At 42.1% G+C, this 27,589-nt stretch overlaps 1 protein-coding gene across 1 annotated transcript; it reads left to right on the forward strand.

The window, feature by feature from the left end:
- The first annotated feature begins 1,265 nt into the window (after positions 1–1,265).
- On the forward strand, positions 1,266–27,589 carry PON1 (paraoxonase 1). Its single transcript, XM_006207622.4, has 9 exons — positions 1,266–1,395; positions 9,422–9,492; positions 10,973–11,028; positions 12,301–12,469; positions 15,480–15,606; positions 18,672–18,872; positions 20,170–20,251; positions 24,061–24,189; positions 27,190–27,589. The coding sequence occupies exons 1-9, from the start codon at positions 1,322–1,324 to the stop codon at positions 27,346–27,348; spliced, it is 1,068 nt and encodes a 355-aa protein (XP_006207684.1). The 5' UTR covers positions 1,266–1,321; the 3' UTR covers positions 27,349–27,589.

Consider the following 27,589-nt stretch of genomic DNA (forward strand, 5'->3'; position numbering starts at 1 on the left):
GTAAGGAATTTGGGTAGGGCTCAGCAGGCTATGCCTGCAAACTTGAATAGCATCACTACATTTTATGAATTAAGGTGTTCACAGAGACAGCACTAACTTCAGGGGAGGGATCCTGTGCCCCACTTCTCAGTGGGAAGAGTATCGAAGAATTTGTGGCCACCATTAATCTGTTACAACAGGTGATAAAATGGAAGCAACGACTGTTGACAACTCTTTCAAAGAGATGTTATTTTTTACAGAAGGAGCAGAGAAAGAAAGCGGTAAGTAGTTAGTATGTGGGTCAAAGAGCATTTACCCTAGAAAACTAAGTGACACTGAAGCATGCTGGAATCTGATGGCAATATTCCAGAGAAGAGGAAAAGGTGGATGTTGTAGGACAGAGAAAGTCGAACTGAGACCAAAATTCTTGAGAGGGAAAGAAAAAAAAGGGGGGGACCCAGAGCAAAGAGAAGGGCTGCAGGAAGCGCTTCATTTGTGGTAACGGGAGAGAAGGCAGAGATGGGTATACAGAGGCACCTCCTTTCCAGTTTTGCTCAGAAGTCCCTTTATCAGTGATGCCTCCCTGACTCCTCTTTCTTAAAAAGTACCTTTCCTTAAAAGGTACCTCTGCTATGCCCTGTATCCTCCCCAGCTTTCTTCTCCGTAGACTATATGCATATCCATAATGCATGCATGCATTATCCATAGAACTATACAAGCAATAGTGGTGTATGGCACTGATTTTTGGCATATAGCAGGTACTCAATGAAAATCTGGGAATGAATGAACACCGGAGTGATGTACTTGGTCAGCTGTAAGGTCAGGAGTGGTGCTGAGAGAATGAGATGCTTGAAATCCAAATGTGTCAAGGTGACACAGGGTAGTAGCCAGGTGAGAACAGTTACATCTTAGGCGTTCCAATCATAGCCCTCCTTTTCTTCTGTGCGTTTTCTGGCTGAGTCATGGTGCTCAAGTTGCTGAACCCCTCTGAGCCACAAGGATTAGGACTTTGTTAGTACAAAGTGAGCATTCCTCAAAGCCTGGCCCTCCCTTCGCACAGCTCTCCACTTCCCCCAGCTCTCCACTTCCCCTCACTTGCTTGTTCTCACCTTCCTGCCGGGCCTAGACAGCTGTTCTTCATCTCTTCTCTTTGAAGTGCCAGGAGCACGCAGCTCCTGGCCGCAGGTGCTGACCCTAAGCCCCCGCGTCCTCGTGCGGGGCGGGCTGAGCGGCGGCCCCACGCAGAGGGGTGGGGCTAAATCCGGGCGGCCGGAGGCTGCAAGCAGGCAGGGGCTCCGGCTGTCGGTGCATCCGTCCATCTTTCTGGCGCCTGTCCCAGGCCATGGCGAAGCTGTTGGTGCTCACCATTTTGGGAGTGGGACTGGCACTCTTCAGGGACCACCGGTCTTCTTACCAGTAAGTTGGGGTGTGGTGAGGCCTGCAGCCCAGGTCCTGTCCTGCCCACGCCCTGGCCAGGCCCAGCAGCACCCCCACCCCACCCCACCCCCAAGCAGGGCCCAGGCTCTTAGAAAATCTGCTGACAAGGGCTGGTTACACATCCCCCCGTAGCGATTTCATAAATATTTTTCCAACTTTCCTGAGCCACCTGAAAACATACCCTTGCTCACAGCCTGGGAGGTGGGTTAGGGACACAGTTTTCATCCGTGTGGGTGGCCAAGTTGTTGGCCTGAACAAATTAATTTTTCATGTAGACCCGCGGTTTTTGGCTATAGATTCACTTTTCAGCGTCACTACAAAACAGATAACCAGGCTGGTGGTGCCCCTATATTGTGTAACTAGGGAAGAAACACTGCCTTGGCTGCCTGGCGGTGGCACAAACCTTCCCAGCTTGGAGACTCTCAATCTGAGGCCACACAGAGAGAGACAGAAAACTTGTGTTTGGAGCAGAGCAGGTGAGAGCGAATGGGTGAGTGCTGGCTCACCTGCTCCCACTGGGGGCTGAGGGGAAGAACCCTGGCGTTGGCATTTAATGTTCTGGCTCTTGCTCTGTCCCTTCCCTTGTGGGATCTTGGGCAAATCACTTTACATCTCTTAATATCAGCTGTTTCAGTAAGCCTGAATCGAGGCACACTCACATACAAATCACCTAACAGTTTGCCTGGGGCATAGTAACTGTTCAATATATGTTAGTGCCTACCCTGCTTCCCTTAAAGTACGTGTAAACCGTTAGCTACTAGACAAAGGGAAAATAAGGTTTTAGGAATGTATCAGTAGTTTTGTAATAACTGTTCATAGAGGTTCAAAGTCAAGAGATCACCCTCATCCCTAAGGCTTAATCAATAATCTCTCAATATTTACTTAGAAGTAAAATATTACTAAAAATCAAATTGAACATTCTGGATTAAAAAAAAATCATATGACCCTATGGACTGGTTGGAAATTTACGTTCAGAATAGATTTTTGTAACTATTGGGCTTTTTATTTTTCCTTCTAATTGTTGGTTGTTTTGGAATCACAAACTGTTAGAAAAAAGTAAGAAATGGTGATTTGGGGTTTTTAATCATGTAAAAATTACAATTTGTGGATTTTCATTAATCATGGTATTATTTGTTGCCAAAGTATATATATGTAAAATATGTGTATATAAATACATTATACACACACACACACACACACACACACACACACGGCTTGTGGTATTACCCTGGGATGAAAATAAATGAGATGTGAGTATATAACACCCCTTCTAGGCTTTCTCCTTTTGATTCTCCATTTGCATTTATCCCTGGGTTTGTTCTGCCCACATTCTGCAAGTTGCCCCACACCAAGATATCTTCTAAAGAATTACAGATCTGCCAGGAAGGAGTGAGGGTCTTTCGAGTGTACCATCCATAATTTACTCTAAGAATGGAAACTAGGCATTTTGTATAGGTTCTTGTGTAAAAGTATAGCTGTACCACCACCACCCTAAAAAGTTTCTCTCTCAACATGAAGTCTTAGCTTATTTGATCCAACATTAATATTTCCTCAAGTTTGTTCCCTGGAACACAAGTCACAAGACTTGATCCATAAAAAAAATAGGCTCCTTGGACAAATATATTCGGTAAATGTCTGTTATAGCCTTTTCCCAGAGATTGACAATGCATTCTGGCATATTGAAATCTTTGAAAAGTCCTTCAGTAGAAAATACAAAACAAAAACAGAAAACGATTTTGCTTTGTTTAATCATTTCACAGACTTACTTGCCCACCTCCTTCACTCCTTTTTTTTTTTTTGTCCTATCTGTGAACATCCTGTATAACACTGGTGTATAGTTTGAGACAAACTATTCTGTACCATTGATTTGCACTAAGACTTAAATTTCAGATGAAAAAGTTTGGTCATCAGGGGAAAATTGGCCTTAGTTTCTGAGCCCTGATTCTCGTTTGTCTGAAGGGACCAAAGTAGACTGTGGTCGTAGCTTAGCATAATGTCAGTCTCTGTGAGTCCTCTTGTTGGCCTTGCCTGTAGTTTCCTTTTGTGGATAGGGTATCTGCAGGGGACACTTTGCGATGGGGTTGTTGCAGTGGAAAGACCTGGTCTTGTTCATTAGTAACTTACTGTTTGACTTTCAGCACCTGGATCCAGCAAGTGGGGAGCAAGCCTCAGTCCTTGAACTTCAGGCTGTAATCAGATGACTGAGAAGGGAAAAGGAGAGTAGGAGTGGGGTGGACCTTTGATTTTTGAATGGAAAAGAGGCACAGAACAGCCACAGCAGGAATAGGGCCATGCAAAGCTGGGAGGATGGGTGGTTATGGGGGTAGAGGATGGGTGCAGAGCCTTCGAGCAGCCCAGGTCAGTGGAGGAAAGGAAATTCTACCCGCTGTTGGAAAGGCTCTAAAGCCTTCTTACCCAAAGAGACTGTGGACCAGATGCACGAGCATCACCTGAGCTTCCAGGATTTGCAGAATCTCAGGCCCCACCCCACACTACTGAAGCAGAATTAGCCTTATTTCACAAGCTCCTCGGGGGATTTGTATGCCTGTCTCCAAGGGACACTCATTCCTGAATCACCCATCTTAGAACCAGATCAAGAGATCCTAGGCGATCAGTAAATTACCTTTATTCCCATTTTAAAGATAAGGCCCCTGAATCCCAGAGAAGATCATGAATCTGCCTGCAGGAGAGAAGGGAAGCAGTTACGTTCTGAGACCTGCATCAGGGGCAAGCCAAATTCCCAGAGTGGATACATCCTTTTCTCTTCAGAGATGGCGTATATGGGAGTGGGGCAGGTTCACAAGAAGTTATATAGGCCTAGGGCTGGAGGGAACTTGTGAAAAGATTCTATATGTGCCTGGGGTGGGGAAGGAGGGCAACTGGGGAGGCTGATGCTTCTGAGGTGATTGCAGCACAGGGGAAGGAACTAAGGAAAACTAAGGGAGCTCCCTCGACCAGTATTCTTCTCTGCCCATCTTTGTATTCGGCTGCTGGTGGCCTTGCATGGTGTGCACTGCTCAAGTCCAGGGAATGTCTTGGACTACGGTATGAACAGCGCCCCCTGGAGTATGGAATGTTGCAGCCCAGCATCTCTGTGGCAACTTCCTCCAAAATGTCCATTGTAATGTGTGAGACCACTGTGTTTCCCTTTATTAGAAGGAAATGTCAAGACTAATTTCTGCTTTTCCCATGCCCACTCCAAGAAACACATGCTAGTGGGAAGAGGGCAGTGGGGATTCCAGCTGACCTGGGTTGGATCTCAATTCCACAACATTCAAGTCACTTTACCATTCTGAACCTGTTTCTCCACCTAAATATTACAGGATCATGGTATGTATCACATTGGAATACATGTGTGTGTGTGTGTGTGTGTGTGTATACACATACACATGTACACACACACACACATCTGGCACAAAGAATATACTCTGTAAATGTTAGCTTTTATTATCGCTGTATGTTATCTCAAAAATCTACCTATGAATGATCCACCTAACGAGTGATACTTGAATATATATCGTGATAATACCTCACTGAGACTCTAGGCTAAGGACAGTAACTCTCTGGTCTCCCCTATCCATGCAACCAACATCATCTTCTCCATCTGATGCACCAGACTGCTAATTCCACAAAACAATTCAGCTGAGTACCTTCTGTCTGCATGTCCTGTTTTTGCTGGAGGGATGAATTAGGATACAGTATCCACTCACAGGTTTCAGAGTTTACTGTTGAGCAACAGGACCAAAAACTGATTACTATAAAACAATATGGTAAAAGACTCCATAGATGTATCTGTGAAGGTTCAGGAGGATAAATGAAGGAGTTATTAATCCTATCACAGAAAATCAGGAGGAGCAATAGACTGTCATGAGTAGGAATCTTCCTGGTGGATTAGCAGGTAAAGGACCAAGTGAAGGGAAAGCTTGCATGAGCAAGTGAAAGAGGTGAGAAAGTGATACAGAGAAAAGGGTCCTTGGTGTCATGGCACCTGATTTCAAATCCCAACTCTGTCCTTTTAAATAAGTGACCGCAGGCAACCTACGTAGCTTCCCTGGCCTCAGTTTTCTTACCAGTTAAAACAGGTAAAGTATTAATCATTGCCTCAGAGGTGGCTGAAGAGATTAAGAAAGTATCTGTAAGAGCCCTCAGCACAGGGCTTGGCACGTAGTAGGACCCAGTAAGGAGTACTGAAGAATGAGGAGTATGCAGTGGCAGAAAGTAGACTGATGAGGGTATGTCTGGCTCCAAGGAAGGTTCCAGAATGGACTTCTTAATGTATAGCTAAATATCCTTACTTTCTTTTGTAAGGAGCTGGCATGTATTTGCAAAAAATAATTCACAGCAGGGAGTATGTGATTTCTGGCCAGAGTTCAGTGGCTTATAAATCAGCCACACATCTCAGACATTGAACTTTATCCCTTAGACCTGGAACATTTGGACTTAATCAAGCCCTTGACAAGATATTTCCTGATAATTGAGAATAAAATAGAAAAATATGAGCTGGATTATAGTAACACAGGCTGAATTGTCTTTTGGCATGTCCTCCAGCTTCCTGAAAGCAGTGATACTGGTAAGTTTTGCTTGAGCAGAGGACTGAATGTGATCCTTGCATTCATACTTGAGTTCTGACCCCAGCTCAGCCACTTTATAATTTTGTAGCCTTGGAAAGCCACTGCATCTTAGTCATCTGTAAAACAGGGAAAACAATACCTCCAAGAGATGTTTGAGGATTAAACAAGAGTATATATAGTACCTGAACTGTGGCAACAGTGGTTATTCTGTTGAGATTTGACTTGTTTTGGCCACAGATTTGAACCCGAAGCTCAGACTTCTCTCTCATGGAAGATAATCTCTAACCTGGGAAGGGCAGAATAATCACAGTCAAAGGGAGCCCAGTGCTGACTTTAATGCTTCCTTACCTACCCTGGGCTCCCTTTGACTGATGATTCTGCTCTTTCCAGGTTAGAGATCACCTTCCATGAGAGAGAAGCCTGAGTTAGAATAGGGGCTGATCAGTTCTGCTTTCCTCTGCCCATACACACACACACACACAAACATACACACACATACACACATAAACACACACACATAAACACACACACATAAACACACACACATAAACACACACACAAGCACACACACAAACATACACACACATACACACACATACACACACACATAAACACACACATATAAACACACACACAAGCACACACACAAACATACACACATAATATACACACACACACATACATACACACACATACATACATATATATCTTTTTTTCTTTTTTAATTGAAGTATAGTCAGTTTACAATGCTGTGTTGTGAACCCATCACTTTTAATGAACTTTGCAAACCAGGCTGCATGCCTCTTCTTCCTGTGTGATTTTGACTCTAAAAAAAGCTAATCTGGCTTCCCTTGGCATTTTTCACAAGTCTTGACCCACTCAGTGATTTCATGTCATTGAATCTCTTCTGTGTCACTCTTTGTATTGTCCTTGACTATGACTGCCATCCTTAGCATCTTGTATCCGTCCTCTGAGTTCCTTGGGGCACTCTGTGAATAGTCACTGAGCTTTCTCTAGACCACTATTTTTCAAAATGGTGGGTCACAAAATCAGCTTAGTAGTTCTATCTAGTATTTATTTTTATTTTGTTATTTTTTTAATTGAACTGTAGTTGATTTACAGTATTACATTAGTTTCAGACATACAACGTAGTGATACAATATTTTTCTACATTATACTTCATTTATAGTTATTATAAAATATTGGCTATATTCTGTACAATATATCCTTATAGCTCATTTGTCTTACCTCTTAATCCCCTACCCCTATCTTGCCCCTCCCCTCTTGCCTCTACCCATTGGTAACCACTAATTTGTTCTCTGTATCTCTGAATCTATTTGTTTTGTTATAGCCATTCATTTGTTTGATTTTTTTGTTTGATTTTATATATGATATTAGATTCTACATGTAAGTGATAACATACAGTATTTGTCTTTCTTGTCTGACTTATTTCACTAAGTTTAATACCCTCCAGATCTGCCTATGTTGTTGCAAATGGCAAAATTTCATTTTTTATGTCTGAGTAATATTCCTGTGTGTATGTGTGTATGTGTGTGGTGTGTGTGTATGTGTATATATCTATATATCTATATCTATATCTACCACATCTTTATCCATTTATCTGTTAATGAACATTTAGATTGTTTCCATATCTTGGCTATTGTAAATAGTGCTGCTGTGAACATTGGGGTACATGTATCTTTATAAATTAGTGTTTGCATTTTTTTGAGACCCAGGAGTGGAATTGCTGGGTCATATGATAGTTCTCTTTTTTAGTTTTTTTTGAGAAACCTCCATACTGTCTTCCACAGTGGCTGCAACAATTTACATTGCCACCAACAGTGTATGAGGGTTCCCTTTTCTCCACATCCTCACCAACATTTGTTATTTGTATGATTAGCATTTTTAAATACATGAAATAGAATTGAGTAAAAAGTTAAGAATGTTTGACATGTATCAGAGTGAGTATTCTTTTGTGAATCAGGTTTAAGGTGTGTGTGTATGTGTGTGTGTGTGTGTGTGAGATGTGTGTTTCTACCATACAAAATGCTTTTACTAATGTGTATCTTAATTGGAAAAGTTTGCAAACTGCTGTTCCATAACTTTACCTTTTATTTCTTTATTGCCAACTTTCATGATGATAATATCAGATTTCTTTTGTTGACATATCTTTCAGTGTCTCAGGTCATGGGAGCAGATCCCAACTTTGAAGTCTGCTTTCTAAGTCCACTTCCATCCTTCATCCTCTCCTGGCAGGCCAGGCCTTCCTCGTCTATCCATTGTCTCTGGGTCTTTAGCACCCAAACTGGTGGTTCTCCACTCCGTGCCTCAGGATGAATTGTGGTGCTTTAACAAGGCTGATTACTAGACCCTACTCCTAGCCTCTTAGCTCAGACCCTCTCAGAAGGTGGAATTGATAGTCAAAGGTGTGGTAGTAGGAACGTGCTACATTTTTTCCTGATTGAAAGGATGAAAGGTCAGTCACCCCCAAATTCCTGTTGTCTTATATCATGCTGTTAAGAATTTTATCCAGAGTGTGCAGTCACCCCAACCCATCCTCCTCCTCCTGTGAGACCAAGTACCAGTAAGGCAAGTGAAGAATTTCTCCACCTGTCTATCTTTAGCCAAAAAAGATTTCTAGGGATTATTGGATAATTGTTGCTACTCACTGTGATTATATTATATCATTAGTTCTCAAAAAAACTGTTTATTGTTTAAATCTCTTGGCTGTGCTAATGTTGTGGTCCATTTCTTTCAAATGCCCCATCAATAGCTCTGCTTCATGCAGGCAGCCTGCTGATACTTCCTTCTCACGTCTGTTGCTTTTCCCTTTGTCCTTCCTTTACATGTTCCCCACAGTGGATGTTTATGCACTCAGTTTTAATAAGTTACTTTTGTGTGTGTGTGTGCAATGCCTTTTTAGATGCTGGCCTTGGGTATGATTTTCTGAAGTTATAAATCCTTTAAGCACACCTGCATTTTTTAAGTAACACACCCGAAAGCAGATGCCCAGTCCAGGCTTTGGGGCCAGATTGGGCAGACAGGCAAGAGGCCCTTCTGTCAGCAGCCCTAAAACATCGGTGGAATAAATTGGAACCATGTTGCTATTTAACCCAAATTTCCACTTAGGACTCCTGACACAGCTGATGAAATAGTTCCTGTTCTGCCAAAGTGCACAGAGCCCTGGAGAGGAAACTCCTTTTTGTACCTCTCCAGCTCTGCTAAATAAATACTGAAAATGCTGTGCCCAGAGGCCCCACGTGCCTTGTTCTGACCTTGTCTGGTAGAATCACTCAGGTTCCAGGGACCAACCCTGGGATTGAAATCCAGGCAAAGTTCAGTTAAAGAGAACTTTATTGGCTGCTTACCTTTGCAACTTAATTATTATTTCTGACTAGTTTTATGCATGTTTTATTCCTTTTTTTCTCTTCCAGAACACGAATGGCTGCTTTCCGAGAAATAAAACCAGTAGAACTTCCCAACTGTAAATTAGTAAAAGGAATAGGTAAGTCTTTGAATGGAGGGAGTATCTCATTTGAACTTGCAGTATTATCTTGCTGTGTATTTGATTAATACACCTGTTTAATTTTGTTCAAAAATAAAATTATGAACCAGGAGCATATTATAAGACAGTAGCTAGTGATGAATACCAAATTACTTGACTTCTGACTTTGCCAACCTATTGCCAAGGTTTTGAGCGTGTTTTGATCATTTGCTTTTGTTCCGTCAGTTTAGCAAAAACAATAGTCAGACAGTGTTTGATTTTATGGTAATATAACCTGAGCAGATGGCAGAGGAGGGACAGAAGAGGGAGAAAAAGCAGTAAGTAAAGGCTAAAGTTTTAAAAAGACCTCATACACCTTTGAAGTCACCTCAAGGCTTCTCCCCATGGATCTCTCTTTTAATTCTGGGAGGACAGTTTTTCCCAGAAGCCTTAGCAGATTTCCTCTTAGATCTCATTAGTCAGAGCTAGACACCAGGCTGCCGCCCTAGCTGCAAAGGAAGCTGGGAAAGTAATTATGGGGCCTCCATTCTGGGAGGCAGGCCCATGAGCAAAGATAAAAGGGCCAGGGAATAGCAGCTGATCAGCAACTCACAGGCAGTGTCAAAGGACTCAAGTCTCCATCTGACTTCAGCCAGCCAGCTTTGTTATTTGAGAACAACTTATTTGCGATTTATGCTTTTATTATGTTTTGAAGGTTCTTTTAAGCAATTATTTATCTCAGTTAACTGAGCTTGGAAAGGCTAGACCAGATGACTTAATGCAGTTAACCTCAGTAAGCTTGGTCAGATATCTTATAGTTCAATATTTCTTTCTGAAAAACAAATATGATATTGAATTAAATATCTTTGGATATTTGAAAAACAAACATCTCCACTAAGAGTATCCATACCAAACCAAAAATCTAATTTGTCTCAAGATTGAAATTCAAAACAAAGTATGTGTACTTAAAGCATAACTAACTTGGTGATATTTTACTGATGTTTATAATTAATGGTAAATGCACATTTGGCATTTGAACTGTACCCCCATTTTAACCAAAACATTTGGAATTTGTTTATGTTTCCAATATGGTTTTCAAAGAGTTTATTTGATTTGGAATTATTAAGTATCAACATATATTGGGAGTTTATTCTTTATCTTTAAGAAAACAGCAGGCTATTTTCAAATAACCATCTTCTGTGCATTTCATGAATTTCCATCAACTTTAAGAGGTTTCAAACTCTGAGGAAAAGTTCTAGTCCATCAATTTAAAACAAATATACTAAGTGTAAATTTTAAATACACTTAATTTATATGAATGCCTTTTAATTTTTAAGTAATCATATTGGTCAATTTGAATAAATAAATGAATAAGTATTCTCACTCTATCAAAGAAGAGCTACATATGTAGCCGCATTTTCAAGTTAGGGGTGATAAAGAGACCCCTCACTTCCTGCAGCAGCCGGAAATAATCTGTGCTTTCTGTTCTCTTTTCTGACAGAAGCTGGCTCTGAAGACTTGGAGATACTTCGTAACGGTCTGGCCTTCATTAGCTCCGTGAGTGTTTCCTTTCATATACTGTTCTCTGAACCATTTTCTAGGACCAGCAGCTTAAGCCTTTCGTTTCTGCCTTCTATACACCAATGCCCATCTTCAAGCAAAATGAGCAGACATATGGTTTAAAAAACAAACTGTGTATGCTTTCACACTGGTGTTATGATTATGATCATATGCGTTCTATGCATATGTGTGTTCTATGATTATATATGTTCTATACATATTACTGTGTACACAGAACTCTTACATTCCCTTATCTTCCATTGTGGCAATTTGAGTCTGATGAGCTCAAGAATGGCTTCCCATTCACGTGTCTATTCCCTGCAGTCTTTAAGTGGTGTATTCAAATATTTGCTGAATTAAGTGGAGATATATGTGTGTGTGTGTGTATGTATCCCTTCACATGTCATTTAGATTTTTTCCTTTTTTTTCCCCACACTTTTCAGAATAAGCCATTTAGTTTAAAATTGTTGATAGGTCATTCCATAATTTCTAAACTTTAGAGAAGCCATCATGTTGTTGAACCTCTCCTGCATACAGATCGTTGTGATATAGCTCAAAACAGAAGAAATTAACAACCTAGTCTAGGACAACAGTTGATATGATACAGCATACAAGTCACCCAGTCATTGAAAACCCTTTGCTGCCTGTTGAAATTTACTTTATCCAGTTTCCTCCTATGGAGATGGAAGGTGAGTCATCCTCTGCAGAAGTGTTTTATAAACTTTTCTTTTAAGCCACAGAATATATACTTCAAGCAAAATCTTACAGGGGACCCCAGGATCTAAAACCAATAGCAGCTGTGTTGTTCTGAATACAGGCTAAGAAAGGAGTTGTTCCCTGAACTCACTAGACTCTTCCCCTAAACTTCTGTCTCTGAGATGCTTCCAAGGAACCTGCCAAGGGATGGATCAAAAACCAATGTTCTCTCCATGTTTCTTACTTATATTAGTGAAGCCTTTTAGTAAATGCCTCTTTGGTCTGCTCTTCCATTTTTTTTTTTCAGTCTTTCTCATGGGTTGGTAGGTGTGACATTCAACACACATGGCTTTGCAACTGGTGATGGAAGGGTCTGTGCCTGTTTTGTGGGGTCGTCTGGTTGAGTATGTGGCTTCCAAAACCCGTGGGTCTATTGCACAAGCCAGATAAGGGGCTTCCTAGGTGGGCCTGTGGCCTGAACCAGACAGTGTGAACCAGCTGCCATCTACCACCTTCATCAGCACTTGAAGTATTTGTAATGTGGTTGTGTTTTCTCCTCCATTATTTTATAAGGGATTAAAATATCCTCAGATAAAGAGCTTTGAACCCAATGAGCCTGGAAAAATACTTCTGATGGACCTGAACGAAGAGGAGCTGACAGTTTTGGTATTGAAGATCAATGGAAGTAACTTTGATTTGTTTTCATTTAACCCTCATGGGATTAGCACATTCACAGATGAAGGTAACAATATTTAATGTTTATTAAAAAAAAAACCAAATTGAAAAAAAAGAAAAACAGAAAAAAAATGAATATTTCTTTTCATCCAGCTACAGTGTAATCATGAATAATGTTCTTAATTCTGGGTTTTAAACTTTCCCCTATATTAATTAAATATAAGAGTATAACCATTAAATGATTGAGATTTGTAAAGCGCCAAATTTTTGAAAATACCAACATTCACAGTATCCCTATAATTACTATAGTAATAATACTCAGCCCTAATCGTTACCGGTTTTTCCATTTTAAACAATTTTGCAGGTCCAGCCATTTACAGGAATAGGTTTTTCTAATGTAAAGCACCTGCAAATTGTAGATCCTGACGGAAAGTCACCGTCGACGCCCCTAACCACTGGTTCCTCTGTCTTCGCACTGCTTCTCCACATTTTCACATGTTGCCCCCCTCCCTTATGCCTTCATCCCATTTCTTCCCTTCTTTTTGCAGCCATGTCCTTGGGCTCTACATTAACCCTCAACCCCAGGTGCACACACAAGCACCTGGGGAGTTTTAAACAGCCTGATGCCCAGGCGGCAGCCCCACAGATTCTGATTCAGTCGGTCTGAGGGAGGCTTGGGCAGCAGTACCTGTTACATGTTCTCCAGGAGATAAGATGTAAGAGCAGGGTTGAGAGCCATGTCTATCCCCATGGGCTCCATCTCCTCATGAGACAGTCCCTCCTTCGGTCCTTCTTCCGTACTTTCCCATTGTGGGGAGCTAAAATCGTTGCCTTGGAAATCATCAGCGATGTCTTTATTAACCAATTCTCTCTTCCTCTCCTTCCCCCCTCCCCTTCTCCCTCCCTCCTTCATTCCTCCATCTCATTGTATGCTGTTGACCACTCCATCCTTCAAGTCAGTCTCTCCTCCCGGATACACGTGTCTGCCCTCCTCCTGATTGTACTGCAGGTTTTCTCCCCTCTTCATTGCTTTGTCACTCATTTCAGATTCTCTGAGCATTCCCCAAAGGACTGATCTTTTGCCTCCTCTTTTTTTCTCTGTTTCAGGAAGTTCAGTCACGTCACAACTGTCACTGTACCCGCTTTCTAGGAGAACACCCCCAAATATGGGGTATTATTATTGTTGTTGTTGTTATTTTAATCAGCCCTTCAGTTCCCTCCCTTCTGCTTAGCAGATACTTCTTTTGGGTTCCCTCCTATAGCCCCAGTAAACTCAAAATGTTAAAAACTGTTCTCAATCCTTTTGTCTTCCCTTCTTCATGTCTACCCCTTATGACTTCCCTTTTTTCATATATATACACACACACACATATATATATGAAATATACATTTAGATATATTTCCCTTCAATAGTCTCTTCACCCATTTATCAACATGGTATTTTAATTTAAAAATATTTTTAAGGGCAAAGAAACACAGTGTTGGGTATGTGTATACTCTGTTAAATTAAAATGGGGAAATAATCACACAAGTATTACGCAGGGCCTTCTATAAATTGCTTTTGCGTTAAACACGACATCACGGACTCCTTTCTCTGACAGTGCATTTAGAGCTGCTTTGCAACGGCTGTTTAGAATTCCGTTGTGTGGGAGTACCGTGAGATAGTTAATCTGTCAATGGATATTCAGCCTGTTCCCACCTTTAGGCTCATTGAAACGATGCCAAGGTACACATGCTTATACATGCATCTTCTGTGAATATTTGCTTAGGATAAATTCCTAGAGGTGGACTCTGCTGTGCACAATGTGAATCCGGGTTTTAATCCTCCTTTATGTTTGATTTCCGACTCCCTCACTCCTCAGCCATCATCAGGGACTTTTGATCCTTCTTGTCAAGTACCTCTCGTGCCCTTCCTGCCTTTTCTTGTCAGTGCCTTCCTCCTGGTCCAGTGCTTTCTCTCCACACGCTTGGGTTACCACAGACCCACAGGTCATGTTACTCCTTGGCTGAAAGCCTCCTAGAAGCAAATCCTGGATCCTTACCCTCTGCTCTAACAGGACTCGCTGTGGTTCCTATTTCTCTGGCTTCAGCTGTCCCACTCTTTCACTCCTTCTACTCCAACCACAGCCTCACTATTAAGTGAATGTGCCAAGGTAGCTGCTGCCTCAGGCCCTTTGCACACTCTCTTCCCTCAGCCTGGGACACTCTTCCCCCAGATACTCACATAGTTCAGTCTCTTATTTCTTCTAGATCTCTGCTTTAACATCATCTCATCAGAACTTCCTTGACTCCCATGAAGAAGACATCTCATTACTCTCCATCTCTTTATCTGGGTTTGTTTCCTCTTTGTAGCACTTAATACCAATTAAAGTAAACACTCGTTGGTTGAATGGACTAAAGAGGAGTCTCCTAGCTGACTTCTCTGTTCAACTTTCTTCATTTCAACTTACTAAACTTGACACTGTTTTCCTTTAAACCCCCATCTGGTCATATCAAAGCTCTTTAAAGACTCACTGCTTCCAAAGGTGAAGACTGTAGTCTGACTGCACTTGCTGACTCTGATCACACCTTCTTGACCACTTAGACTGGTCTCTTTCATGACCCGAAGTCGAGCTGACTCATGGAAGCCGCTCCCCTTTGATGTTCTCTCTCAGGTGTTCTTTTTATGGAATTTATCATCTCACGCTGTGTAAATTATACCTGCGCACACCTTTTCATGTTGATATTCTTCACATCTTTTATCTCTTTTATCTCAACACTGCATCTTGCTGAGACCATTGCAATAGAAACCTTAACAAGCTCTTTGGAGTTTTAGCGTCAAGGGCTGCTCATTCTTAAGTTGAGGATTTTTTCCAGCTCTGGAGTCTGGAGTTTTTAGAGACTGCCACAGGTTCTTCCTTTAGCCATTTTTCTTTGCAGCAATCACAAATGCTTCTCTCTAAAAAGAAATGAAAATATTCCATCTGCCTGACACCCTAAGTACTAGTTGGAGGTGGGTTGAAATTGCTTTTTGGAGACAGGGCTGACAGCTGAGAGCCCAGTTAATGTGTCAATTTTTGTTTTTAATCTCTTCTCAGATAATACTGTGTACCTGCTGGTGGTGAACCATCCATATTTGAAGTCCACGGTTGAGTTGTTTAAATTTCAAGAAGAAGAAAAGTCACTTTTGCATCTGAAAACCATCAAACACCAGCTTCTCCCTAAGTACTGGGATATGTCTTATTCCTATTTTCCTTTAACAGGGAGTGGGTAATCCACTTACAGTTTTCCCTTTAGGCTCAGGGGGTGGGGGGACAGGGAGATAATGGCAACTCTCCTTTCTAATGATCACAAACTTCTCCAAATGTTCTGCAGAAACTTGTGAGGATTCAGGCCCCTCCGAGAAGACCCATCCTCTTCCTCCTCTGTTTCCCAGGTTGGCTGGATGCTAGTTAGGCTCCTGGCCTCAGAGAGCATTCCTTTGAGCTTTTACCACGAAAAAATTCAGCTCTTCTCCAAACCCAGGCTTAGTATTTCAAACCTAAACCGATTTCATAGACGAATTTTGCATTTTGAGCTGATTTGCTTATTACTTATTTTTATATTAAAAAATAGAATCTTAGGTGTTTCTGTGAATTAGAAACACAAACCTAAGAGGAGACAGGAAATCCGGTGCCTTGAAGACCTCCCTGTGCTGCTTCTACTGCTGTTTGTTTGCACACGATTTTGGAAGTAGCAGATCTGGGGTAACCATCAGCTTCATCCAAGGTTCCTTGACAATGTAACACACAGGGAAGGAAAACACCCATGGGTCCCTGATCCCCGCCAACCCAGCACAAAGTTAACATCCTCACTTGCCTTAGGGTTTGGTTTATGAGGTAGTGATGGATTTAGGACAATGCTCTGGCATTGTGTTCCTACGTGATTTTTATCCTCTAATCATTATGATTTTCTAGAATCCCGACCTCTATATGAATAATTTACCTGCAGAATTCAAGTATCTCAGTATTTGTAAATCTAGGTTTCTTTTAAATCGTGTGTTATTTGCATGCAGGTTCCCAGCAGAGCACCTGGTAAGTGGTATGTGCTCAGTGTTACCCGTGCTCTTTGCTGTCCTTTCTTCCCTGGTGGGTTTGAAGATGAGGAGACTGAGATTGGAGAGAAATGGAGTTACTGGATGCAGGTCAACCAGTTAGTGTCCATTACAAACTGTGGTCCAGGTCATCTTCTGCTTGGTATTTCAGAGAACAGCTTTTGGTGGGATAGGTTATTCATATAATCATTCAACAAGTACATTTTGGGAAGAGAATGAGGCCACTGAGTATCTGGAGAATGTGCCAAATACCAAGATCTAAATTAGGGAAAAGTAGGCAGGATGTTACTAAAATAACAGATTATTTTGTAATTTTTTACAAATACCTTCTTAATTAGGTTTTATTATGATGTCATTTTGGATTAAAAAAACAACTGAGGCCTGGAGTATTTAATCTGCCCCAGGTGACACCGTCAGTGACGGTGCAGCTGGGATTATAACCCTGGTAGCTTGAGTCCAGCGCTTATGCTCTGAGCCGCTATGAAATAGTGAAAACGTATTTTCTGTTTTACCAATTAATCTTGGGAATCAATTTTGTCCAATTCCCCAGGGTTAGTGTATTTTTTTCTGGGCGGTTGCAAATATATTGGTCTTTGGCGGTTAGGACCAAACTGAAAATAGCCATAGTGCTCCAATTAACTAAAATTCTGCTCTCTCAACCCAAGGACTAGCCATGGATAGTTTCTGCCTTGTATTGATGGTGGTTTATATGGTTGTTTATAGCATTAATAGTCCAATGACTAATCTATTATAATTTAAGCATGATTTTAATAACAACACAGTGGCCATTATGCCAGGCATGGTGCCAAGGTCTTTGATTATTTCCTTTTCTTCTTACCTCAACCTTTCACAGTATAGAGAGGCTCAGAGTTCAGTGACATGCTGTGGCCCCACAGATGATAGCCGGCAACGCCAGGCTTCAGATAGAGTCCGTCAGCTTTCACAGTTAATACCCTAAACCATGCTGCTCTGCTCCTTTTTAGGAGAGACAGCAAAGGGTACAAAGCATAGAAATTTCAGAAATTCACCTTTAAAAAGGGGGAAAACCCAGCCTGCAGGCTGCGCCTGGAGCCTGTACAGACTAAGCCCAGATTCCTAGACCTTTTTTCTCTCGTGTAGTGACAGTGGCTGCCGTCGATGGAGGGCTTGGTGGGAGGCAGGCTTGCTGCAGAGCAGACGACAGGCATTGTCTCATTGAAATTCCCACTGCAGCTCCACAAATGAAGATTCTGACCCTTAGTCTTCTACTAATGAGCTGTGTGACTTTGGGAAAATCATTTAACCTCTCTCTACAGATGAGAAAACTGAGGCTCTGTGTGCTTATCTAACTCGCCCAGGAGCCCAGAGCTGCGTCAGAGGCGATGCTGGCCGCGCTGCCCTCCTCAGTGGAGCGGAGATAATTCTCTCCCAGATAATGGCCCCGGGAACTTCTGTCACCTCAATCAGCCAAGAATGACTCACTTATGTGTTCGCTGTTGTACCTATTAAAGCAGAAAAATAGACTCATATATCTTAGGTTTTCAGTAACACAGAGAGAATCAGAATCAGAATCAAAACAACAACAACAGAAAAAACCACAGCATCCTATTTCTGAGTGTTCCTGCTCAGGGACATTTCACTCAGTTTAGAATCATGAAACTTTACGGCTGGAAGTGACCCTGTAGGGCTGAAAGGTGGACCAGCCCATCTCATCCTCCCTGTGTAGATCTAGGACATGATTAATTTCCCCTAAATCACACAGCTAATAGTAGCAGACCTTTAACTAAGATACAGGTCTCCAGATTGCCAGGGTTTTTTCCGTTGCCTGATGCTGCCTTGGACTGTTCTCTATGAGAGGAGGTTCTACATGAGCATAAAGAAATGTTGCCCTGATAATGATTCCTGGCCTAATTAACGTCTACTGAATATAGTCTGTCTACACACACACACACACAATAGCACTATTTTAAAGATACAGTTAATGGGATTTTTATGTTCCATTGCTATACTAACCTCTTAGGATTTGTTAGAGGGATTACTGGCTTTGAGGACTGTGTAGGTGGGAATGATTTCATACAGTTCTGGGCCATAACAGCTGTGGGGATGTCTCCATTCCACATCTTCATTTTAGGAGTCGACATTAATAAATGCCAGGACCCAGCCTTGTAATGTACCTGCCTTCACCTGCATGTGTCATGTGTATGTGTTTGAATTTCAGTGTGAATGACATTGTCGCTGTGGGGCCTGAACACTTCTATGCCACCAATGATCACTATTTTGTTGACCCATACTTGAGATCCTGGGAGATATACTTGGGTCTAGCGTGGTCAAATGTTGTTTACTACAGTCCAAATGAAGTTCGAGTGGTGGCCGACGGATTTGATTTTGCAAATGGAATCAACGTTTCACCTGACGGCAAGTACGTGAACTCTTTAAAACGTCATGCGTGTCCCCAGATTTCGTCAGACATCTTTAGAACACATTCTTTTCCTAAATATGTCATCCCAGTAAGAGGAAACTGGAACAGAATATGAACTATCTTAATTTTTCAGGGGGTAAAATAGATCAAATCAAAATTTTCTATTTTGTGAAGACATACTCTTTTAAATTTCTTTCTTGGGGAAGAAAAGGGCATATCAAAGCAGGGGGGAGTGTAATAATCATTTAGCATTACTATACAGCTTTGCTTAGAGGGAAGATTTTTTGAATGGGATTAACGGTTTGTAAGTAAGTGTATATCAGCAGTGCTGGTCTGTGACAAGACAAAGAGCTTATACCAAAATGTAAATCCAGGCATTGCTTCCTTGTCAAGAAAGTGTTGCTTTCGGGGGAAAAGTCAGTTTCACTAAATAGAATGATTAGTGATGCAGCTGATTTACATTATTATCTGGTGGTGGCCCTGAAACAATTCACAGACCAGCACTGGATCCCATTGTATGTGTATATGTGATGTGTACACACACACACACACACATATTCCTCATCTTGTATCATCAAGGATTTGTGACATACTTAGACTATTTAGAGGGTTAATAACATAGTTAGAGAAAGCAACAGGGGCAGCTTTCAGGGATTCATATCATCTCCTGGTCTTCAGAAATAGCAGATAATCCAGCAGTCGTTTCTCTCTCTGTTCTGGGATGCCTTGTGCTTAGATTGGCCACACATCCTTATGATGAATGTGACATCGTACTGTGTGCAAAACAATCAATCCGCAGGGTCAGGACCAGACTCAGGGCAGAGGGGAGGAAGTCTTCTGCTCGCAGATCCGGGCCAAGTGCCTTGTCTTCTCTCATCCTTTCTCTGGCCTAAAACAAGGGGCTGGTGGCCAAGGGGCTTCCCTGCGGCCCACCTAAGAGAACTCAGTATCCTTGGAAACGGAGAATCTGGGGCTTGCCACCGTCTGGGCAAACCAAGAGAAGCACTGTGATGCTTTTGGCTCCCAGACATGAAGAGCTGGTGTTAGAGCTCAGTTCCCTCCCTACTAATGGGGGCCAACTAGCTTCCCACCTTTAGAGATAACTATTCAGAGATTAAAACCCCTTTGTTCACTGTCAAGTCATTGAGTTCTTTCAGAATTTGGTGTGCTTTGCGTTGGATTCCATTTTTCAGTCTCTAAGCAAAGTTATTCGCTAGGAAGAGTTATTACAACTTCGCGGTGACCTTCTGAATCACTTTACTTCACGAGCTTTGATGTAGCTCTTTCTTCTTTGAAGGTACGTCTATGTAGCTGAGTTGCTGGCGCATAAGATTCATGTGTATGAAAAGCACGCTAATTGGACTTTAACTCCATTGAAGGTAAGATGTATTAACCCTGTAAGTTGGCAGAGTGATAATTAGATTCTAATTGATTTGCGAAATTAAAAGTGAGGGGGAAAAGACTGTCTAACTGGAGAGGGTGAGAACCGGTTTTTCACTCCTGTATTAAGAGTCATCAGCATTGTGTGTGTGTGTTGTTCACTTTCGCTCAGCTGCAGAGCGGGAAGCCACAAACCACACAGATTGCCTGTGAAATTGGAGTCTTTCTGCTCTAGTGAATTTCAAGCTTGGCATTGTGTTCTTCAGCCTGCTTCCTTCTTTCCTTCCTCCCTTCACCCCCCACTTTCTCTCTCTCTTTTTCCCTCCATTGGAACAGACAAGAAGAGTAGCATCAACTTGTACTTAACAGGGCAGCACTCCGCACAGTATACATAAAACCTGAGTACTCACAGGGGCTGCCAGGTGCCCCCACTGCCTGTCACGCAGCTACCTGTGTCTCCGGCCCTTGCCCCACCCCCCACCCCCACCCCTCCCCCCCGCCCAGCCTCTCCAGCCTGAGTGCTTCTGGAGCTCACCCAGCAAGGCCCTGCCTCAGCACCGGGCATGTGTTCCCCTGCTCAGGTGTGCCTCCTCCGGTGCCCATGGCAGTCTCCTTTGTATCTTTCCAGATTTCACTAAGATGTCACTTTACCTCATCTAAACTTGCAGCTTTGCTCCTCTCTAAACACACACACACACACACCCCTTCCTGTCTCCTTTACAGCTTTATTTTCCCTTCAGCATCCTTTGCTAACTTTTTTTTTGAAAATTTTCAGGGGTTTTTTGGGGGGATGGTAATGAGGTTTATTTATTGTTTGTTTGTTTAATGGAGGTACTAGAGGTTGAACTCAGGACCTTGTGCATGCTAAGCACACACTCTTCCACTGAGCTATACCCTCCCCTTGCTAACATGTTTTGTATTTTATTTATCCTCTCCATTATCTGCCTCTCCCACTAGGGTATAAGTTCCACAGGACAGATTTTTTTTTTTTTGATAGGTTCCTGGAAGAGTTCTCACCCCTAGTAGGCACTCAACGAATTAATTGTTAAATTAGCGTGGCGGGTCTGGGCATTCTTCAGGGGTTTGTTGTCTACCTGCACCAATTCTGATTCAGCCTGAAAGTTTGGATCAAAAGGGGTAAAAACACAAAGGAGAGGAAAGGAAAAGTAAAAGCAAAGTGGAGCATTACGAAGGTAATGCTTCCCAAAGGCACAAAGACATCGCTCCCCTGCCGTACCGCCCAGAGCATGAAGCGCTGTCATCAGGCCCGGAGTGATGAGCCCGTCAGCACATTTCAGGTACTGCCCTGAGGGGCTTCACTCCAGGAAAATTACCTTGAAGCAACATCAAATGTAACATCCTGTTTGACATTCAAAATCACTGGCAGGGCTGGTTTGGCATTAGCTGAAGTAAAATGGAATTTCACACACCCATACTGGCTGAGGGAATAAGAACAAATTGTAGTTATAACAATAGGCGCTTCTGCAAATTGAAAGTTAAAAGATTTTATAAGAATTGAACCCAATCCAATATACATTCATCACAGAATGATAAAGGCGCAGTTCCTGCCGAGAGGAGATCGAGGGCAAAGGCTTGTTTCAGGTTTGGCTCCCATGTCTGACAGCAGATCGTGCCCGTCTCCTGACTTGATGGTGCAGTTGAGACCCCCGCCCTTGACCATGATGTTGTTCTTTCTTTTGAAGGGTCATGTTGATTAAGGCCAGGTAATTAATATTTGAAGTGCCAAGAAATTTGATAAACTAGCTGGGACTGTTCTTAGAATTTGTAATGAGACGTGGATGGGTTTATGTCAGTGAAATATTACTCAGCCTTAAAAAGGAATGAAGTACTAATTCATGCCACAACATGGATGAATCTTGAAGATACTATGCTCAGTGAAATAATATAGACCCAAAAGGACAGATATTGTATGGTTCCACTTGTATGAGGGACCCGGAATAGTCAAATTCATTAGCAGAAAGTGGAACGGAGGTTACCAGGGGGTGAGGGAGGGAGGACTAGGGGAGCTGTTGGGTGCAGTTTCTGCTCGGGCTGATGAAAGGTTCTGGAAATGGGTAGTGGTGACAGATACGGGACATTGAAATGTGAGTCGTACACTTAAAAATGGTTAAAATGACAAACTTAAATGTTTTGCATATTTTATTGCAATAAAAATAATCCCCTCCTCAAAAGGAAAAAACCTCCAAGACACAGCCAGTGATTGAGTCTCACTTCAGTGAGTTCCAGTTCTCTAAAAATTGGGTTATTTATTAACAGGGATACAGTTTTCCCCAAAGAGAATAAACCATTGTTTCCCTGACCATGGAGTGTACATATTTCCACTGGGCTTTGTGGCAGCATGAAGCATGGTATGCATGAGCATCGTGGTGAGTTAGCATCACTAGGAATTACAGATTTGCAATGGAAGGGTTCATTACTGAGCCCAAGATGGGCTCCCTGCTGAACTGCCAGCTCTTGCTTGGCAGGAACCAGGCGTGCCCCTTGTCAGCAGGTGGCCGTGGCAGGAGCTCAGTAATTGTGTGTTGAATGAATGGGACCCCAGGCTTCTGTGTCCTCCTCCCAGCCCCCTTCCCACCCGACTCTCATCTCTGCAGGCTTTCATCTGCATTAAAATTCACCAGTTGGCGATGGCCCCTTCCAGAGATAATAGCAGAGCCCTGAGAAAACATTTTCCTCAGGGAAGACTTTGACACGTCAGCCTACAGTGTCTTGACACTGAGAAAGCCGGGGTTTGGGGGATGGAGAAGACTTGGAGTTGATTTTGGCCAGAGGACGTTTGCTCAGCTGCTTCCTTTGGCCAACCTTGCCTGTTCCTGGGGGGAGAGTGAGTGATGGCTCTGCCTCAGTGCTTGAGCCCTCTAGTCCCTCCACGGCCACGGGGGGATGGTTCTCATTTTGAGTCGGAAGCTCAGGGCAGCGCGGGCTCGCCGCCGGTGTCTGCCCACGCGCTGGCCTTTGTGATGAGTCACCACCAGTTATTACCAGGTCTCTGGGCGCTTAGGTATGCTGGCCTCTGTTAGAGGTAGGCGGGAGATATTGTTTCTCCAACTGAGAGTTAGAGGTAAACAAATAGATGTGATTTCTCCCCGGTAGAAGGCAGCCACGATGATGAATGATGGAATTAAGAATCGTTGATATTATTTATGATCCCGGTACAAAGCCTCGGCAGCAATCTGTACAGTCATCACATGCTTGTGGCTTATATTTAGAAAATAAACAGCAGAAGAACAGGGAGTTGAATAACATCAGGGAGCTAAAGAAGAAACTTCTCCTCAACTCCAAGGCAAAAATTAGACCCCAGGTGACCGTTTCTTCTCTGGCTGCACAGCCTGTGATTAGCCATTAAAGAAGAGCCTACCTTTCATTGATGTTCTCAGCAGAAACGAATCTACATTGCCTGGTTGTTTTTGGAAAGCTTATAAAACTATCATTTGCACATGCCGTTTTAGAAGGAACTGTTTTGTGCTGCCCTTAAAACTTTTTTTCTTTCAGTTTAAGTTCATCGCACAGATGTTATTCCAAATGCTTTCATCTGACTTCTTAACAGTCTTTCTTCATTTTCTGATCATCCCCCTCAGCTGTCGTGGAAATTGGCAGAATACTAGCATGAATGGAAAGCTAGAGGGATTCCCTGAGTGCTAGTGAAATGGGGCAGAATTGTCATGTCCCTGGAGCCAGGAGTGTGGTGACCAAGGACATAATGATTGTTTTCCCTGATATGTTGCTCCTCCACCTCTCATTTTTTTTTTCACTTTCTGTCCTTCTCTCCTTGGTTTTAATCTGAAAGTCCCTGGACTTTGATACACTCGTGGATAATATATCTGTGGATCCTGTGACAGGGGACCTTTGGATTGGATGCCACCCCAATGGCATGAAAATCTTCTCCTATGACCCAGAGAATCCTCCTGGATCAGAGGTTAGTTTGAAAAATGAATCATATCAGTGACTTTATTCCCAGCTGTTTTTCAGTTGAAAACATAAATCTCAATTATGTGTGCAAATAAAAGGGGGACATAGATAGATGATCCAAATGGTCAGATAAAAAAAGGAATTTGACTTTGGGAGGCATTTGAGTCAGTCTAGGCAGGAGACAGATGGGACATGTAAATTGGGTAATTTGAGAGGATTTAATGAGGGCACTACGTTCAAAGGTTTGTGGACAGGTAGGGATGAACAGGGGATAATGCAGGACCCCAGGGCTAGCACGGGAGGCAGGAAATGGTTACCAGAAGCCAGAACAAGAGGAGAGCTGTGTGTGGAGAGGATGCTGGGAGAAGAGCCTCCCCTCCTGTTGAGGGATGTAGCCAACCAGCAGGGCCCCCCCAGGGAGGGAGCCTGGAGTAAAACCCCACCTCCGTCTCAGGCCTCCCATCCCCCACTGCTGCTGCTGCTCCTTGGTCAACCCTTAGCAGGAGGCAGAGGGCGAGGGGGCCCCGAATGGGCTTTGTACAGGCTGAGCAGAGTAGACAGTGGGCCTGGAGAGCTCGGTTAGGTTAGCCAGTACTGGACTGGGGTCCATATCTTTATTTCAATAGTGAGTTTCTCCAGCTTGAGAATTCACAATAGTTTAAAAAATGTGATGTGCCATTGCTATGGTCTAATCATTTGTGTTACCTGCCTTCCTGTTCAGCCCCCTCTTCCTGTGTGTCAGTACATGCACACGTTCATGGAACGGACCAGTCCTGAAGCAGAGCTGGCCATCTTCTCTAAACCTTCCCAGCAGAATGGGAACATAGATCACTTGCTGGAATGATCTGGGCCCAAAAGACCTCTTCCATCGTAGTTATAGTACCCCAAGACCCTATTCGTGTCCATGGTCTTTTTTCGGTGGACTGTTTTGGCAAAACAGAGAAATTGAAACTCACTCAGCCATGGGCATCTTAACATTTACTATGAGTTACCTGGGGTTTTCTACTTGGAGTTTTCAGTATGTACTAGTTATACTTGTTTACATCAAATACATGGTATAATTTTTGACATAGTTTACTGCTATGTATTCTTTTTAAAGCTGAGTTTTACGAGTCAGTCTCATCCCACCCTCCACCCCTGAAAAAAGATTTTTTTTTAAAAGCTGGTGTCTCTTGGATAAAAAACAAAAACCAAATGTATATTTGCAGTGACATGTTGGTCCATCATACCCATTATCGCTAGGTTTGCAGGACAATTTTGATCATGGTGAATGGCAATCCTTTGTGCCTTTTGCTGGTTCATAGCTATTAGGACTTCTGTATGGTATGCTGAATAGAACTGAAGAAAGATACGCTGTGGCGTGTTCACTGTTCACAACTGGGCAGAATGTTAGATTCTAATTTGTTCTTGCTTGTTAGCTCATTTGGTGAACTTGGGTCATTTGCTACAGCATGAACTTGGTTTGCTGTTCTGGGAAAAAAATATTTCCTTACTAATGATGAATCTCATAAGGAATAGCAAAAAGTAATAACAATTCATTATCTAATGCACTGCCCCATAGAAGAGTGATTTTATTTATTAGAAAGTGGCTTACTTAAGCCAAGGTGCACCATCCGCTATTTCCCAGTAAGTAACTGCAACATTGTTAATACTATAGCAATTTCCTAAAACATCTGTCTTTGGTGACAGCTGTTTTGAACAGGTCCTTTTATTTTTATTTATTTGTTTAAATTCCAATATGGTTTATTTCCTCTTATTGTATTAGTTTCTGACATCTGTTATCACGAAAACTATTTTGATATGCTTTTCAGTTAAATTAGTACATACGCCGTTACAAAATGTAATTTATACACTAAAAGTGAATGTACTACATTGCATGATAATTGGGAGTTCACAAATGCATAAACATAGATTCTCTTGTTTTCAGAATATTCTAGTTATCACTAGTTACAAGAGAGTTACTTTTGTGAAGTTAAAACAATTGTGATAACAAAAATAGCAACCAAAGTAAATACTGTGTTACCACTAGCAAGTATGTACTAAGTATGAATCAGGTGAGTTGATAACATCTAGTTTATTCATGAAGAGGTCCTTTTAAATGCTCCCACTGACCCTTTAATACACAAGCGCTAGCATGCCTGCTCTGCCATATTTGGTGTTTTTGTGTATAGGGGTCTGTTCCTCAAGTCACTGAGTTTTATCGTAAAGGCTTAAGAATAACAGGAACGTAGAGTTGAAAGGGAATTTAGAGTTAGATTAGTCACATCCATCTCATTCTACAAGTGGGAAACAAACAGTTAAGTGGAAGGTCCAAAATGTGACCCTGGGCTCTGGCCTTACGGTGTGCTCGTTATAGTATGTGAATCATGTAATTCTTTGTTGGCCAAAATGATCAAATATCGACTATTACATATAGTCAACTTAAATACTACTATACTGTTGCTAATGATAACTCATATGAAATATGCAAATATGGAAGGAAACAACTTATCTTATACATTTAGAGTTGGGACCTTAAGTTCAGAGGAATGGTAAGTGTGGTATAGAGATGTGTTCTTTTCTGGGCAATACTCTTTTTTTTTTGTTTTTATTGCCACATTTTAAAAACCAAGAATTAAGTCTAAATATCTAAATTCCTAGCTTATCTGAAACCACACAGAAACTGGCTAAATTCCAGCATGGAGATAATTAAATAATTTGACTATTACTGAGTTAACCCTATCCCTCATTTACCATAGTCTCCATGGCTCCTTAATGTCTCACACCCAGGCTGTGCTATTGACTTATGCCTGGCCTCTACAGGCCTCTGAGTCTCTCTCTCTGTTAAAGATCACCTGATCAAAACCTGCCATTTTGCCAGTGAGGAAACAGTGTCTTTTATAGATAGTAATTTTGTAACAAAATACGGTTTACCTAAAGGCTGCTTCTTATGGAGAAATGATCCCACATTTACAGTTATGTTTCAAGTGACTTTAAAAAGTACTCATCTAATGTTATTTTTTGATAGGTACTCCGAATCCAGAACATTTTAACAGAGGAACCCAAAGTGACAGTGGTTTACGCGGAAAATGGAACAGTGTTACAAGGAAGTTCAGTTGCCTCTGTGTACAAAGGGAAACTGCTGACTGGTACTGTGTTCCACAAAGCCCTTTACTGTAAGCTCTAACAGGCCGATTTGCACCCAGGCCCTGGCAACTGTGAGCTCATCATTTCAACCTGCTGCCCCATTTAAGAGACCACAGTGATCTCATCCAATGATTGCTGACCCTAAATTTGGACATCAAAGAGATGAAAGTGTGTTTAACTGGGAACAGATATGATGCCTAAGGCCTTTTAGAGTATGATATCGAATCAGTCTTGGGATATTTGAAAACCTCATTTATCAATAAAGATCCTTTTCAATCAAA

Source organism: Vicugna pacos, chromosome 7, assembly GCF_048564905.1.
Source record: "Vicugna pacos chromosome 7, VicPac4, whole genome shotgun sequence".
Taxonomy (NCBI): domain Eukaryota; kingdom Metazoa; phylum Chordata; class Mammalia; order Artiodactyla; family Camelidae; genus Vicugna; species Vicugna pacos.

Excerpts from the sequence above, each read along its gene's own strand:
- PON1 (XM_006207622.4), top strand. The coding sequence starts at position 1,322 with ATGGCGAAGCTGTTGGTGCTCACCATTTTGGGAGTGGGACTGGCACTC. Across the intron at positions 18,873-20,169 it reads AACGTTTCACCTGACGGCAA|GTACGTCTATGTAGCTGAGT; the intron begins GTACGTGAACTC and ends TCTTCTTTGAAG. Across the intron at positions 20,252-24,060 it reads GGACTTTAACTCCATTGAAG|TCCCTGGACTTTGATACACT; the intron begins GTAAGATGTATT and ends TTAATCTGAAAG.